Source organism: Anas acuta, chromosome 4 (assembly GCF_963932015.1).
Source record: "Anas acuta chromosome 4, bAnaAcu1.1, whole genome shotgun sequence".
Classification (NCBI taxonomy): Eukaryota; Metazoa; Chordata; class Aves; order Anseriformes; family Anatidae; genus Anas; species Anas acuta.
Window position 1 is genome coordinate 40,962,714 of NC_088982.1, and position 17,663 is coordinate 40,980,376.

Below are 17,663 nucleotides of genomic sequence, written 5' to 3' on the forward strand. Positions count from 1 at the left end.
CGGTGCGTTTCACAGAATTCACCAACATTTGGGCGCCGGCTTTAACATTTCTTCTCCACACAGCCACCCGGCCGTGGCAGCCGGGACCCCCTCACCGCCCCGCCGCTCCCCACACCCCAAACCGGCCCTAAAGCCGGAGCGGCTGGGCTGGGGGCAGCGGGGCTGCGTTTTTCGGTGTGTTAGTGTGCCGATTTATCGGTTTTTCCCCTCTTTTTCCTCCCCTCAGCGAAGGGCCCGCGCCCCCCTCACGGCCGCAGCCGGCGGCGCCTACAGCTCCCAGGATCCCTCGGGGATGGCGGTCCCGCCTCTCCCCTGCCGGCCCTTGTTGTTGGGAATGGCGGGGGGGGGGGTGCCGTGCCCGGCCCCCTAATGGCCGGTAGGGGGAGGACCCGGCCCCGCCGTGCGCTCGGGCCGCTCCCCTCGGAGGAGGAGGAGGAGGAGGAAGGGGAAGGGGCGAGCCCAGCCCAGCTCGCGGAGCCGCTGAGCGAGGGGAGTGGAAGGAGAGGGGGAGCCCCCAGCGGGAGGATCCCGGGGGGCGGCGCCGGCTGAGGCGGGGCGGCGGCTGGATCCTGCCCCGGGACGGCGGAGCCCAAGTTGCGGCGGGGCGGCGGCCGCCCCTGTCTGCCTGCCTGCCGCTGCCGGGGCCAGCAGGAGGAGGAGGAGGAGGAGGAGGAGGAAGGGGGGAGCCTCCCGCCTCAGCCCCGCTGCCCCTCCGCTTGTTGTGCGTGAGAGACAGACACACACGCGCCGCTCCCCGTCCCTCCTCCCTCCCTCTCTCCCTTCTTCCCTCCCTCCCCTTCCCTCGCCCCGCACAGCCCCAGGAGGCCGGAGCGGGCGCGGCGCTGCCGCCGCGTCTCGGGGCTCCCTCGGCCCGGCCCGGAGGAGGAGGACGAGGAGGAGGAAGAGGAGGACGAGGAGCGCCCCGGCGGAGGGGCGGGCGGCCCAGCCATGAGCGGCGGGGAGGTGGTCTGCTCGGGCTGGCTCCGAAAGTCGCCACCGGAGAAGAAGTTGAAGCGCTACGTGAGTGCCCTCGCCCTCCTTCTCTTCGCTTCGCTTCCCTTCGTTTCCCTTCCCTTCTCTCCCCTTCCCCGCGTCCCCCCTCGCCCTGCCCGGCCTCCTTCGCCCCGTCCCTCCCGGCCGGGCCCGGCGCCCTTCGCCCGCTCCCGCAGCCCGCCGGGCTCCCCCCGTCCCTCTCTTTCCCTCTCCTCCCTTTCCCTTTTTTCTTCTTTTTTTCCCCAACTCCTTTCTGCTTTCCCCCTCGAAACGCCGAGCGGTCAGCTCTGCCCTGCCGCGGCTTTATCGCCTTTCCCAGCAGAGTGGGGAGAGGGGCGGAGTTTTTCCGCCTTCCCCGGGGCTCCGGGCTCGGGATATTTCGGGTTTTTTGCCTCTAAACACCGCTGCCCCGGCCCCAGGCGGCCCCCCCAGGCGGGGATGCCCCGGGAGCGCTCCCCGCAGGGCCGGGGGAGCCTTTGCCCTTGGGACCGGAGCCCTGCAGGAGGAGGGAGCTGCGAGCCAAGTGCCTTTTCCTCGTGTTTCCCCCAGCTGCCCGCCGGTGCTCAGGAGGAAATATTTTAGCGGAGCCGAGCCGGAGCTCGCAGGAAAATGGAGCGTGTTTGCTGAGAGGGCAGATTTCGTGACAGGGCAGCGGCCAGGCTGCTGGTGCTGCTCGGGGCTGGCGGCGACGCTGCTGTCAAGTCACGTAGGAGGCAGGGGTGATGCCAGAAGTCAGCTCTGCTCAGCCCTTTCCCATTGGCACCGCCGCAGCCTCATGGTATCTGTGTAATTGGTACAAAATGTGTTTATTTTGTATTTTTTTTTTCCTCTCTTTCCGTCTTTGTTTAGCCCGTTGGGTGGTATTTAAGTAGGAACGGCCCTCGCAGCTTGGCGTCGTTTGGAGGCAGCTCAGCCTTTGCTTGAGAGCTGAACCTCAACGCAGCCCGGCTGCTTTCCGTCCGCTGGCGATTAGCGGCCGCTTCTTGGAAAGGAGCTGTTGTGGGCAACTTGTTAAATGGCAGGGCATTGATGAAATCGGCTCTTAAAGTTAGTTATTTAAAAAAAAAAAAAAAAAAAAAAAGAATAGCCCCTTCACCGGTTCCCAGTGACAAAAACCCTGCTCTCGCCAAGGGCACAGGATCAGACTTGCCGAGAATGACCTGATGGGTCACGGGAGGGCTGTGCTTCCCCGCTGAATCGGACACAGGCTGTATTTTGGCTGAGCCTCTGAGTGTGTATTCAGAGCATGCCGCTTCACCAGTGTGCAAGAAGTGGGAAAACTATTAGTGTTTTTAAAGTTTGAGTTAATTTCCCACTCACGCCCTAAATCGTGTACAGTTACACTGTCTGTTAGTGGAAGAAAGTGTAAGTGAGAGTTGGCTGCCCTAAATCAATGCCGTAAATCATTCCCTAATATTTTAGCTTTTTTCCATATGACTTTCTGTTCAGCATATTTCTAGCTCTGTTTCTGTATCAGAATAGCATCAGAACCTTTGGGGGTAAAAGTAGCCATAGTGTTGGTCAGGTGGATCCCTGTCCTAACAGAGCAGTTCCTTAATTTTCACTTAAAATGGGGATCTGCTTTTTGAGGAGGCAGAGTATCAGTGGTAGTATGGTTGGCCTGTGTTGGCAGGGCTTCGTGTAACATCTGTGTGCACCCAAGGCCATAAGGTCAGAAGTTTAAATCTTGCATGCTGTCGCAGATGACTTTCTGCTTGTATTCTCCCGTGTAAGAGAAAGGAGAGACCGTGTTTAAAGGAGGACTTGAAGTAAAATTCCTCTTGCTATTCTGCAGTGCCCGATCAGTTGTAGGCTAAAGGGTCACGCTCATTTTTAAAGGCATAAAAATGACCTTGACATCGTGATCGCAATCTTTAAGCAAAGAGAAAGTTGACAAATAAATCGGAACTGAGTGCAGTGATTGAAGCATTGGCTTCTGCTCTCTGTAATTCTAAACTTCTGCTAGGGCACAGAAAAGCTATGTTTTTAAAGCCATATTTTATCCTGGTGATATTTCAAGAGGCTGCACCAGGAGAAAAGATGGGAAAGTGATTTCAATAGGAAACTGCTTTTCTGCAACGCATACTTTTCACATATATATATGGAAAATTGTAACTTCACGCCCTATTAGATTTTGCATGCAAGTGTTGGGGCAAATCCAGGTTACCATCTGGGAAGGGAGATAAAAAGTCTGAAATTGCAGTTAAATATGGCTTCAGTTCTTAGGAAGGGTGAAAAGGAGCACTTTGAAGCTAGTGCATAGACATGTGTTTCACAGGGACTTCAATTTTTAGTTTGAAACAGTTGGACACAGTATTAAAACTAGCTTGCAATCATTTGGAGGCTAAAAAAAGAAAGTAAACTGGCCTACAGGTGGCAAAAACAGATTTACTTGGATATATGCCTTAATGCCATGTATATTTTCTTCCCCTCAAAGCAGTCATATTTTGATGTCATGTTCCTGTGTTTCAGGTGTTCAAGTAACTTTGCAATAACCATTTGCACCTGTTGTTCGTTTCCCGGAGCTGGTGTTCAGAACAGTTTCTTTGCTGGAATAGGCTTTCAGCAGGAGATTTTGGGGGAGAATACTGTAGCGCCAAGATCAGGATGTGGATTTAGGAGACAAGTAGGGAAAGAGTTTTGGGGCTAAATCCTGCACAGGTCTCTACAGCCTGTGCAATGCTTCCACGAGTAGCAGGAAAGGACTTGTGTCTGCATAGGGATGCAGGACCGCTATATTTTATGGCTTCTGTTACCTTCTGCATTGTTTGCTATTGCAACTTCTTCTGTTGCCTTCAATTTTGGGAACTTTTGTGCCCTTGTTTTAACCCGCTGTCATCAACTTGCACTTTTACTGCTCTTGTTCCCTTATTTTTAAAGACGTAATTGGAAATCCACTTTATCCCAATTTGTACTTCAAAAAGCACTCGCAAACCCTGGCTTCATAGTTCTCTGCTACATTGCACATGCCAGTTAAAATAGCTTGTTCTTTGTGGTAGCAGTACAGAGAATTTTCTACTGTCACAGTGTTAAGAAGCAACCAGATATTTAAACACAGCTGTCCTTTGGTAAAGCAAGGAAGGAAGGAAAAACTTGAGTGAACGGGAGTAAGTCTTCTCAATTCTCTCCTAGGATGACTATGCTTTCGTTTGTGTGGTGTCTGGGGCTCAGTGGGACGACTGAATATGCTTGAAACTAGGGTCTTAGCGTTGATGCTTGGTTTATACAATTGATTTGTAGTGTCTACTGAGGTAAAGAGCAGCTCGTGCCTTTGTGATTTTTAAATCTAAGTGTGGTGTAGCTGAAGCTAAGCGTGTTTTTTTTTTTTTTTTTTCCATACCCATACTTAAGACAGTGTAGGTATGGAAGTAATAAAAGTGGAATATTTTACTGTGGTTTTGCTTGGCGTTTACTCTTTGGCACTAATCACATAGGTACCTTTTTGCTCTTGAGTAATACTTCAGCGTGCTAAGATATGTAATGGTGTTAAGAAATGTTTTATTCAGCAGAACAGTTGTAATCTGGTAGAAGCTGAAGTGCATGACAAAAGCTCATTTTCTGGAAGACACCTGTTTGTGTGAAAACCTTCTGTGATCTTGCATCAGCGTAGTGAGCAAATCTGAGAATCCAGTTGATTTACATGCATGAACACACATACACAAAAAACACAACAAGATGAGCTTGTTTGACATCGAGTGCTGTCCCTGTAAAGCTGGGTGGTCAAGTTAACTCAAGGTAGGTGAGTGTAATCAGGTAATGTTCTGTGACATCTTAGTATTCAGAACTTGATTATACTTGTGCCTCCTGCAGAAGTTGGTGAAGATCTTGCAGGAAGCAGTGCAGAAGTGTTAGTGCAGAAGCCTAACGTCTTGGACAGAAGTCGGTCCCTTCCCTTCTTCTGTGCACACTGCAGGAACCAGTATCTTGCCTTCTGATATTTATAAACATAAGTTAGTGAACCGTAAGCCACGAATTTGAAAGCACAAGTAAACGTAATGCTTGTGTTGCTGATTGAAGGAAGCTGCGTTGTTTTATGTGCTGACTGAAGGTGCTAAAATGGACTTGGTTATAAGTTTGGGGGTTACCTACCTTACAAGCTTGATCTTTGGGCATAAATCTCAGTTCTGCAGCACAAAACTCAATCTGCAAGTATTTATCCTCTGCAGATTTGCGAAGAAAGACAGTTTTCTTCCACTAGTTAGTCTGATTTTTTTTATGTAATATACCATACTGATATATGCTGTGAATTTAAATGTTTCTTATCGTGGATGGTCAGACAGCTAGTACCTGAACTGTTTGAGCACTTACTTGTTGCTGGGGCAAGTAGGAAAGTCAAGAGGAACAGCGCTGTTTCTGTTACTTCAGTCTGAAGTGTGTGTGAACTGCTGGACACAGGAAAAAAGCCATATATTTCTGAAGATGTCTTGATGAGAACAGTTTTTCTTAATTCTGTTAGATAGTAACATTTATTTTGAGACCAGAAGATCTGAGAGATGATGAAATACTCAAATTCTGACTTCATGTTATTGAAGATCATTCTCAGTTGGATCTATAGCAGGCTGTGGATACCCTTTCATCGTGGTTCTCTCTTGGTAGATGGGTTAATAAGATTTGGTGCAGCTAATCACAAGGGATTACAATTCAATGAAGACTAACTGGGAGCAGGGGGAGGAAGTGGAAAAGCCAATTATTGTCTCCAGCTTTCTGTGATGCTGCACAACATCTGCTATTCCACGTAAGCACAAAATCTTGCCGTGCTGAACATTGAGTTTAGGCAACGTATATATTAAAGTCGAAGGAAATCATGAAATACCATAAACTTAGCTTTCAGTTTGCTGCAGATGACCTTGTTTTGCCTGTCTTTCAGTCAACTAAGGCTTTCAGTAAGCCAAAATGCTAGAGAAAGCAGCTATCTTAAATAAATGTGAATTGGATATCTTGAGAAAAGGAATGTTTTTATTGGACAGTTTAGTTTTAAAAAGTCTAGGCCTTGACTGTCAAAATGAGCATATATTTTGGAGGCCGCTGGAGTGCTTTATTACTCCCCAGTGTGTGCATAGCAGTGGTGTTATTTTTGGTTGTTGAGGACACCTTTCAGATGGGATATAATCCCTCCATTTTCCTGTTTTGGTGTTGAACAGCCTGCTATTTAGAAAGGGGAGAGTGCTAGTCAGAAAACTGTTTCCAGTGTCCTTTTTTCCTCTGAAAATTTTAAAATCTTGATGTGATGGCTTAGAAATTCTGGGGTGTGTTTTTTTTTTTTTTTTTTTTTTAAAAAAAAAAAACTTTGCTAGCCTTTTTTGACATGGCTTTTGGATCATACAGCTAGAATCAAATGTAATCTCACGTAAACATTTAAAACATATTTATTTCTCATTAAATTTGGCTCCTGGCTTTGACGGAAGTCTCACTTAAAAAGTGAAAGGAGCATCAGTGATTCAAGATGTAGCAGTCTTAATTAAGAGTAATTTCATATATTGTAGACAGCTTTGGTTAGGGTATTTCATGTGTTTTTAGTTTTATCTTTTTTTTCTAGTCTAAAAATGGACTTGACCAAACTATATTAGGTAAAGTGTTTTCTTAAATCAAGAAGGGGAGTACAACTGATGGGATGCAAGTTTTGTTTTTACACAGAGCAAATCAAATCAAGATATTATTTTACATTACCTTATAGTTTCATCCCCAAATCTATTTTCTCCTTATTTTCATCCAAACCTCTTCTGTAGCATTGCAGTGACAATGTCTTGGTACTTTTTCTTAAACTGACCTTAAAATTTTCCATGCTTCAATGACTAAACACTTTATTGCCAATAGAAGCAATTTAATCTGTTGCAATTTAATTGCAGTATTTCATTAGGAGGGACAGACCTTGTGTCATGCAAATTACTTGTGCAAGGCAGGCAGAAAGATCAGACAGAAAAGGATAATCTTGTCAAGGCAGGTATGTTGTGTACAGGTGAACATTGTTAGTCCAATACAATTTGCTGTTCTAGGGGCTCTAATGTGAATTAAGATCCTTATATGTACAAACAAGTATTTCTAAGGCAGTACTACATTTTTCTTTTTGGGGGGATGGGGGAAGAACAAATTCTGCTATCTCCAGATCAAAAGGAAAGTGCTGTGTATTCGTAATTCCTGCTTTACCAATTCTTGAATAGGCTATTGCAGTTCTTTTTTATGGATTTCTGGCTTGTTTACTTTAGAAAGTGTTTGTAGTTGTACAAATAGTATTAGCTTTATGCTGGTTGTAGTTTTTCAAAACCGGCTTCTAATAAAGTTACGTAGTCTGTTTTTTCTGCTTGTATTTGGTCTTGCTTCCAGCTGTTAACAAAAGTTTTGTTTCTCATGATTAACTTCTGAAGCTTTTTGGAACATTCTGCACACTTTCAGTTGTAGAAAATAATCTCACTTTATAGTGTTTGCCTTCTTAGTGGTGTGCATGAGGGAAGTGTTCATAAGCTAACTTTAACTGAGATGAAAGAGACTGAATTAACTGCTGAACTCTCTAACCATCATTTTTTTAATTATTTTTTTTAAACGAAGCCTCATATAGGAAGGACTGTATTTAACTGCATTTCTTTGCACCAAAATTACCACTTCAGGATCAAAATACCTGAGGCTATGGTGACGTACTTTCCTTCCTTTTTGCAGGTAAATGGCAGCAATTTTGGATAAATGACAACGTGATAGTTGTCTGTCTTGGAGCTGTTGGTATTACAACATGAAATTAAGAATCAGGCATTTGTGTCCGTATGGCTTGTGTATTATTAAATATAATATCTCTTCATAATAATACAAGTAATTCCGTGTAAAAACATACCTTGAAGAAGTGCCACTTCTAGAAGAACGTGCCAAGATAGCATAGTAGTCTGTCGCTTCTGGACAAAGCTGAGTTTAGGCCCCACGTCAAGAACTGAATTAAGTGAGAAGGTTTTGCTGTTGGTACAGCAATTCATTGGCAGTGTGACTTGAAAAAAAATAAGATGCATTTTCAGGAGCTACGTTCTTTGATAATTTGGGGCAAGCCTCAAGCTTTGCCTTCTCTGCTTTTTCTGAAACAGGTAACTTTGGTTTTCTGGCAAACCCTGGTAAACTTGGATTAGGGGTTCTGGTGTTTGCAGATGGGGCCCTGTGGTTTTACCCCGTGGCTCTGCAGGTAGAGGTGGGTGGGAATGGCGGTAGGACATGTGGATGACCTTGCCTAGCAGGAGGAAAGCAACCTCGTGTCTTTGCTTGTTTTCCACACTAGAGTTTCCCAGCAAGCTAACTGGTCACATGTTGGTTGTCCTGCTCTTTTATAAGTGAAAACAACAACAGATAAACCCTTCGTGGCAGTGGAGATAGTGGCTGTCACAAACTGAATCTGCTTCTCCACCCATTTTCCAGCACAGCCAGCCTTGGGGCAGGGTGATGGCAGATCTGCTGCCTGCCTTCCTTGAGGGTAAGTCTGTCTCCACCCCAAAAGGAATGCGATGGGTTTCAGAGGTGCAGGCAAGCACGTTCCTCTCCTCTGGGGTTACAGCTACTTCCAGGATCTTCGGTATTTTTGCATCAGAAGAAAAGCAAAAAGAAAAACAACACAAAAATAGACAGACTTCAGTTTATTTTTCTGTGTTGTCTGGGGCTTGGGATTTAAAAGCAAAATAAACCTGTAGGTGTTTATTGCTGACAGTAGGAGTTCATGGGATTAGTCTTGGGGTATGGAATAAGAATACAGGAAGCTATTCAAACACAGTTAATACCCTTGCCTTCAAATAGACTTTTGATATGACCAACACAAAAGAATTACGTTGCACTTGGAAGAGTTACTGTAAGTGAAGATATGTACATGGTATCAAATGAAAAACAGGTTTTGAATTTTAAGACTTGAAGTAGAATGATAGCCATTCATAAAAAAAAAAAAAATAAATCTGGGAATAGTGTCAGTTTGTCGTCATCTCTTTGTGTAGAGAACTGCACTGAGTCACGTAATGTGCTAGACAAATGTTCCCGTTCACACTTAATGCATGTTTCTGTTACTGTTTTCTGACACTTGTGTTTCCATGTAGGTTCTTAAACAGCATCAGATGTAGTAAAGATGCTGGGCTTGATTTTTGGGGAGGGGGGATGGTGCAGAAGAGGATTGACACTTCTGATGGATTGCTTGTTGGAACAGCTAGATCTAGAGTGTATGAGCCATAATTCATCAAGTCCAAGGCCATATGCAGAATTTGACAGTTATAATTAAAAAAACAAAGCATATAAATCATTAGAAATGTAGTGAAATACAGACGGTAAGTCTGCGCTTTCCCAGCAAGCACTAAGAAGAAAAAAGATTATTAGGTAAAACTGTTGGGATTATTTATCTGATGCTTGTAGTGGATATGGTACAGATTGGTGTTGTGTACTTGTCAAGAAACAGCTAAGAGAGAATATCTGAGTCCTCGTGTGTGGACTTAAGGAAATGAATGGACAATTTATCTTTCCATGGTTCAATTAAAAAATAATAATAGGGAGGTAGTAAGAATGAAGAGGAGAGGGTACTCGCTGCAGTTTGAGTCTGAAGAGGCTTGCCCTACCTGGAACAGATTAGGCAGCAGAGCACTCTGCCACACGGAAGTGTCAGAGGTAGGCTAGGGGTGGGATCCAGTCTGGCAATTCAGCTTTCCTAGAAAGTAGTGATCTGTATGAACTTGATTTGAGATTTAAGCCACAAACTAATAGAACTTTATCCCCTTTGATTATTTCACTTGTTACATAACTCCATGGGGTTTTCGTGTTTCTTTTTTTTTTTTTTTCTGTCTGTGGTGCTATGTTTCTTTCAATTATATGTTTTACTGAGTGATGTTCTCAAGGTGGCATTAGAGAAACTTTTTATTTACAAAATCCTGTTCTGTTGCTACAGGAGAAAACTTTCTTTTTTTTTTTTTAAAAAAAAAAAAGTGCAGGGGTAAGTATGAAGTGCAGCAGTATCTTCTGGTTCTTGCATGTGCTTATGTCATCTCAGGTATGGTACGCAATTATTACTGCGAGTTTGCATCATGCTGTGCTTTTTGCAGTCTAATGACTTGTTTCTTATCTAGTGAGAAAACATCCTGAAAGCTCAATGCTGAGGTTATGTCATGTTCTGGGTTGTGACCTAAAAGTTGCCTGTGTGCACAATTCAAGTTGAAATACATAAATTTGTCAGCACGGTGAAAAGTAATTTAAGCTGCTGTTCGCTATTAAAGGTCCATCAGCAGACAAGATGTTTACACAGACTCCAGAGTTGGTTCTTTCTAAGTTGTCACCTGTCTTCTCCTTGCCTGGGGTTTTGGGAAGGGAAACTTTTTGGGGGGTGGGTGGGAGGGGAAGAGAGATAAAGTGAAGAGTAGCATTTAAATGAGTCATTAGTGTAAATTGGGAAACATAGCCTTGGTTTCATCCCAGAGTAATTTTGTCCCAGGACAAGTAACTGCAGAGTTTTCTGCTGTGGTGTGTACTTTAATGCTAAGTTAATTGCCTTTTCACACTCCTTTGCATTTTTCCTTGACCTGACATCTCTGTGAATCTCTACTGCTCTGAGATGAAATAATAATAATATAAAAAAAAAAAGACAGGAATTTATTGTCTGATTTATAAAGAATGGCAGGGATGTCTTTGCTGATTATATAAATGAGGCACCATCATCATTACCGAAACTTGTCAGTGTTCTTTGGTGGCATTTTCGTGTCGTACAGCCATAGCCGACTCATTCAAATCTTCCAGTTCGCTGTTGGGGCCTTGGAATGGGCACATGTTTAAATTGCAGTAATAGTCCGCATAATTACACCTTTTTGCTGGGCATGTGCTGTTGGGAGCTGATCTAAAACTCTGCGGAGAGGAGGTGCAAAGTCATTAGCAACACTGGTGAGATGCCCGACAGCTTCCAAGGACTGCTGGCGAGGCAGAAGTGTTCCCAGCGGGGGTGCTTCTGCGCTCTGCTTATGGGAAGAGGTTTTCCTGTCAGCCTCTGTTACCGGTGTCCAGCAAAGCCAAAGCATGTTCCTGCTTCCTTAGGTGGCTGGGATGTGAGCCTTCTTTCTGGCCACCTTTTTCCCGTGTCCATTTTTTTCCGGTGGTCCCTTCTTCTCAACTTGTTGCTTCCCATTGTGGGCAGCGTGGTACGGGCTGAGAAAGTGGCAGAGGCCTTTCTGGTGACCTCCTTCATGGTGGTTTCTGTTACTTCAGGATGCCCAGTGGCAGCAAAACCAACCTGAGTGTCACGGATGCTGCTCACGCTAGTGATGTGGTTGATATAGAGGGGAGAAAATGTTCACTTGGGAGTGGTTCGAATCCTTTGCTGCTGGTGGCTGTTGTTCAGAGGGAGGGCGGGATGGAGCCTTCCCCTCTGAAATGTAACTGCTTAAAAGAACTAGGGAACAGGGAAGACTGTGATCCATCCTTCCCAGCTGGGCGACCGAGCCGGACAGATGTTTCTTACTCAGTGCTGAGGAGGAAAGTCCCTGGCCAGCAGCTCTAGGGTAAGGGTTGAAAGGTGAAGAAATCCTGCGGGGGGCCTCCTGCTGCGATGATCGCTTCAGCCCTGCACAAGTGAGAGAAGATCCAAAACTTGTCTCCCGTGTCCTTTCCTCCTCCTTCCCCTTGTTGCAACTATTTTCTGTTTATTTTCCTACTTGTAAATTGCATAATTTAGTCCTTACTGTCACTTCCTAATGTCTGAATCATAGGTAGCTCTTCCTGCCTGCAGTAAACAAACATTTTACTCCTGGCGCTTCTCCAGAAGTTGAAATTGTATTTATGGAGGTGGGGGGGTGTCCCCCTGGCAATGTGCTTGGGAAGCTAATTCACTCGTGTACAGATGGGGAAAAACAAAGACTTCAGCTGGCTGCAGAGGGGTGAAGTAAGCAGCTTATCTAGTTTTCTCAACTGATGTAGCTGTTCAGCTGATCAGGACAAGCAGGTGAATGGTAGCACATGATAACAGGGTATAAACAGTGGGTTACAAGCTTCTGAAGTTAGAAACGTTATCAGCTAGGGAGAACTGCATCAAGTCTTCCTGTCGCTGCTGTTAAGTCTTCTATCCAGTCGCAGACCTTGCTTGTAGGTACAGCGCTGAGATGCAGGGGTCTGTCATTTAACCAGTGACTTTTGAACAGCGCTGTCTGGTCTGACAGTAGGGCTTTGCTCACTTTTTTTTTTTTTTTTTTTTTCCTATTTTAGCACAGGACAAGAAGATAATACAGGGCACTTGGGGACACAAGGTCTGCCTCCATTAGCCTGCTGGACTTCTTAGGCCGTATCTGCCAAAGCTGCAAAACAGATGTCAACCTCGCTTTTCCTGTTACTCCTATTATTTTTGAGCTGTGAAGAGCCTTCATTTTATTTTAATTTTTAGATTGACTGAGTCCACAATGAAGCATGGAAGCTAAAACTAACCCATGGAGGCCTCCCACCTCCTTCTCTCTTGCTCTCTCCTTCTCACTCCCTGTTGGTCTGTCTTGAATCTTGGTAGACAACCTTTGTGGTATATTGTACTGAGCGGCACAGCTCCCGACATTGCAGCTACATGTGGAACTGTTAAATGGGTTTAAAATGGCAAACAGAGACAACAGAGGAAAGATGCAGTTCTTGTTATGGCAATTTGCCATTTGTACCTTCCCATCAGTCTCTGCATCCTCACTTCCCTGATTGCTCCTGCTAAAATGAGAAGGTGTGAATAAGTCAGATTTATTAAGGACAGACTAGATGAGGTAAGAGCACTTTGTATGTCACACTGATGTCCTAATTGTTTTCTTGAAAAAGAGATTCTCTTCTTTTTAAATGTAACAACCTACCTTGATTTTTTAACTGCTCTTCATATAGCATGGGAAGCAGATGATTTAAAAAATAAAGATATAAACGGCAGACTGTGCCAATCAAAGCAATAGAATATTACTCCAGCTAAGTTTTATACCAATTTCAGAAAAAATGGTTGAAGCAAAACCAAAAACCAGCACCTACCCTCACCCTACACCTAAAAAACCCCACTGCTGTTACATGCCATGGAAAAACTCATGTTCCGGCTTCTCCTGGCCGGATTACATAAGCACAGGAGTAGAAGGTTTTTCACGGGCAATTTATTCTCTTCCAGTCAGCAAAAGAAAGGATGGATTTCCTCACAAAGAGAAATTTTGGAACTATTAGTTCGTCTTGGAAGTTGTGAATGAGTTACTCTTTCTGTCATCATCTTCTATTTGCACTATTTCCCTACGTGTAATGAAAGAATCTAGATTTCTTTCCACAATGCTGGGAGGAGTTCTTGATTCCCATGGTTGGGCTTGAATTGAATTTTCAGTATTTGGAGTGTAAAAATAATTTTGGGGATGCAGTTTGGGTAATGAATAATGGTTGGGAACTGAGAAGAAATGCAAGTGTGATAGATGACAGTATGTTGTTTATAACACTGCTCTAGTATGATGGCCAGCTAGTTCTTAAAAACACTCTACCATGTGGGAAATAAATTCTGTAACAACCATATTTAAGGTGTTTTCATTACTGTCCTTTTGCTACCTGCATTTTGCAGTTTTTGGAACTTAATAGTACAAATTCAAGTAAATGCCATGTTAAATAATGTAGGAAATACTTGTGTGTCCTTTGTACGCTGCATGGTGGACATTTTGCTGAATCAGAAGCAAAAATGCAAGGGCTGGGTCCTGTAATTATAGTATTACAGGACCTGTCTACTATTGCCTTTTAATTTATGTTTGTAATATGAAGTTTTTCTGGTTAGAATAAAGATAACACTGAACAAAGAATAATGAATCCCAATTTTACTACCTTTTGCATTACTTTAAGTTGTCTTGTAGTGTTCCATGGTGATATTTTGTCAGTTCTAGTCAATAAATTATCACATTCGTTTGTGAATCTTTTAATTTGAACTTGAAGTTTTAAAATTATGATCTTGCAATAAATTGCAATGATTGTTACTGGCACTGCTCATTTAAGAAGATGACAGTCATGCCTTCTCAAAGGGTGTTGGGTGTTTTTCTTGAAGAAGTCATAAGTAATATTGAAGTCAAATCTGTTGGAGGGTTTTATGATTTTTTTATTTATTTTTTTTTTTTAGCGAATAGTTAAAGCAGTGCTTCTATGAGTTGCTTGTGAAATTGCAGTAAGTGTCAATTTAGAATGCAAATATTTCTCTAGGTAATTGAACTATATAGCCTTTAGTTGCTATAAAACACCTTCATAGCATTAAGAAAAAAAATCATGCTAAGCTCTATACCAAAACTTGTAACTCTGAGAGCAGGCGTAAGCCAAGAAAATGGTTGGGACTGTAGTGGAAACATACTTTCCCACGAAATAAAATCCAAGGATGTAGCCACCATAATTGTGCAATGAATTATCATAAACGTGATGTCATAGTCTCTGCAACCTACTGAAGGGGTAGTCTGATTTTGAAATCAACCAAGTAGTGAATAACAAGTTTCTGAATTGGCCCAGACAACAGCAGACATGTCTGCATCGTTTGGGGAAAGCAGTCATCTCCGTAGAGAATTAAACTATTTCAAAATAGAATTTGTTGACTTAATGTGTTAATCTTGGCTTTCCACGAAGAAGTGCAGCATCCCGCACATATTAATTATTTTTAACAGATCACTAAACTACTACTGGCTTTGTAGGTAAAAGACTGATTGAAAGAAGGTTCATTGAGGCCATTAGGTGTTTAAATCCTACTGGACAGTAATTACAGTTTAGAGGAACTACAACTTCTTACTCTCCCATGTGGAGAAGGGTCCCAGATACAGAGGTGTAATTGCAGGATTGTAGCTTTGGATTTACAGGGATAAATCCACAGGTTTGCCCAAGGGTGTATTTTGAGGATCAGGCAGAACCAACAACCTTTAACGTATGAATAGTACAATTTAGAAACTTTATGATAATTATTGTATATGATAAGAAAAATACATTGCTTGAACACCAGCTCTGTTAGGCATGCATTATCTTACTGTAAAACAACCAAGTGAATGAGTCCTTTGTTTGTCACACTTTTGGATTAAAAATTAAGTATTGTTCATTAAATTATTAGAACAAGTTGAACTTAAATTAAGTGTAGTAAATACTTGTCTCATTGTCCAAATGAGTATATATTCTAAATATAACAAAGCACAGTATACATTTTTAATCTTTTACTATAACTTCTTGGTGTGGTTATATAATAACTAAAACAAACAATTTATAAACTAGTGATGTGCCAATGAAAGATCTCTTCACTTTCTTAGCAGAAAAATCTTTACACCCATCCCCATGTCCTTCAGGCAGAAACCTGGGTAAATAAACAGGCCTTGCAGTATGCCCAGAGGGTTATCGGTAAGGGGGAGGCGGGAGCAAAATCGAGAGCCAAGAGCCTTCCCAGAAAACTATCTGCTGGTATGTTCCATGTTTGGGAAACCTTGGCTTCCGCGTGGTTCAGTCTTTCCTCATGACTCTTACAGATGCATACAGGTGACCTTTTCCAAGCTAGTTTCTCATGTCAGTGGTTCGTTTGTTCTTTTTATGTGTTTTTTTCCTTCCATCTTTATTCACTTTAGAAGCAGTCAAAACCTGCTTGTTTGAGCTCCTCCGTATAGCCTTGTTATGCTATAGCCTGCTATTCTGGTAACCTGAGTAGTGTTTCCACTAAAGGATAGTAGGTTTTGCTTTTTTTTTGATTTTGGTCTCACTTTCTTTTGGGGAAGTGCAACTTCTGCATTACTGTGTATCTCTTTGTTGGTATGGACCTGTCCCTGGGTGAGTACCCATGCTCATTTTACTTACGTTTTACATCAGTGGCACTTTCTTCATTCTCTCTGTTCCTAAATCTTGCCTTTTCTCTGAATTCTTTTCTGTATGTTGCTATCATACTCCATTTGTTAGTGCAACATTAATATGTTCTGTTTTCTTGTAAGAAGTTTTTGCAGTTCACATTCTCCATTACTTTAAATTATACCCATGTTTTCCTAACAACCAAGTCTCTTGCACACGACTTGGCCATTCTAGGAATATGTAGATGAAATGGCCTGCACTTGTCATTGGATTAGGCATGTAGACTTTTTCCAGACAATATAAACTATAGTTGCTGTCATTTTTTGTCAGCCCTGCTAATCAAATTGTACATTTCTAAATGCAACAACTAATTTTGTCATAAATGCATGAAATCCAGATGATGTGAAGGTGGTATCCAAAGCCTTTTGTAACTGCAGTGTGTCCTTATAGAGACTTGTATAATTTTTTTTTACCTGTCTGCTCCAGCAGATTTATTTATTTAACTCTGTGTTAAGTTAAGCATTTCACCCCTAAGTCCTCTCCAGTTTATTAGAACTTGAGTTTTCTCATTCAGTTCTGACTTAAGGCTGACCTATGATGCGTACAGATGAACTGCAGGTGATATTTAACACATACATGAAATACTCCTGCCGAGAAGGGTAAGGTTCAGTTTTGGACAACAAGAACGGTTGTTACTCTGAGTATGTTACTTAGCACATTATTTGTCATGTTTAAAAATGACAATAAACGTATTTCAACTTTTTCACAAATATGGTAAATGGCCACAAATCCCTTGAAGAGCAACTGACTTAAGTAACCACATCCCCATTTTTCTTCTGTCTCCCATCTTTCTGAGTTAGTACGCTACTGAGGGAAGGAGCTTGTGGACTATGCTGTGAGGAGAGTTTACACTGAAAACGGTCTCGTCTCTCTGCTTGGAAAGCATGTTGTAGGCTTGAAAAGAAATGATTCTTATTTAGTAATAATATGGGTAGAGTGAGAAATCCCTCTGTAGCTAGGGCTTTGACTGTGTAGAGATCCATAAGGCTGAAACAGATTGAATTAGTGCATAGGAACAATTGACTGAATACCAAGTGCAGAGCATGGGAATTATCTGCGCTCTGTTAGGAGCGCTGCCAAGATAAGCTGCTGTCTTCTGTATCAGCTGCAAAGTTTCTTCGTGGTCATCCCTCAGTAAAGCCCCAAATAGCGCACGTGGTTTGAATTCCATTGAGATATGAAAGCAAACACAAATATGAAAGCCAACTCCTGAAAGAATGAAACATTTCTTAATTTTTAAGCCAAATTTTCTTTCACTTGATGATCTCACTGTTCTAATAAGAAAAAAAAAAGTGAAGCCTCAACTGAAGGGGCTGAAAAGCTTCTTCTCAGTCTTCAAATACTTCCTTCAGTGTCCGCGCTGCCTCTCCCGGGCTGAGCCTCTGTCAGGTACGCGTCTCCCGGCCTGTGGCGGGCCAGGCCCAGACGGGCTGTGTGGGGCTGGGGGCTGCGCTTACGGCGCTGATCAGACTTCGGGGGCTACTTGCTGTTTTCACAGACCTTAAAAACGCTCTGTAAGTGAGTTATTGGAAAACTGAACCGATTGCTTGGCCAAGAAGTGGATCTCTGTATCCCAGATACTGCAGTGCGTCCAAGCCTCTCGCTCTGGGAGAGGAAGCAGTTGTGGAGCTACCTCAGGGCTGTGCGTGTACCGAGGGAGGTCAAGGCACCAGAGGTGGCTGCTGCTAGTGTTAAAACTAAGCAGCCTATGCATGTTGGTTTTGCCATGACCAGTGGTAGATGCCTGGGGGGAAATAGATAGAGCTGTCTGCATGTAGACGTAAAAGTCACCTGGAAGTGATCCAGAAATACTGCTTACTCTCCCAGTTGTTCTCTTGCACCTCTCCGTGCAAGAGATTCCTGGA

The 17,663-nt window shown here is 43.2% G+C and overlaps 1 protein-coding gene across 5 annotated transcripts in view; it reads left to right on the forward strand.

Annotated features, from left to right (window-relative positions):
• The first annotated feature begins 458 nt into the window (after positions 1-458).
• GAB1 (GRB2 associated binding protein 1) overlaps positions 459-17,663 on the forward strand; it is a 95,466-nt gene continuing 78,261 nt past the window's right edge. The window contains exon 1 of one of the 5 annotated variants that reach the window (XM_068680831.1): positions 459-1,020. In XM_068680831.1, coding sequence (XP_068536932.1) covers positions 949-1,020 — 72 coding nt within the window. In that variant the 5' untranslated portion in view covers positions 459-948. Of the gene's footprint in view, positions 1,021-1,753; positions 1,772-17,093; positions 17,188-17,663 lie in introns of those variants that run through there. The other 4 variants (XM_068680833.1, XM_068680834.1, XM_068680832.1 and 1 more) reach the window with 4 other exon arrangements.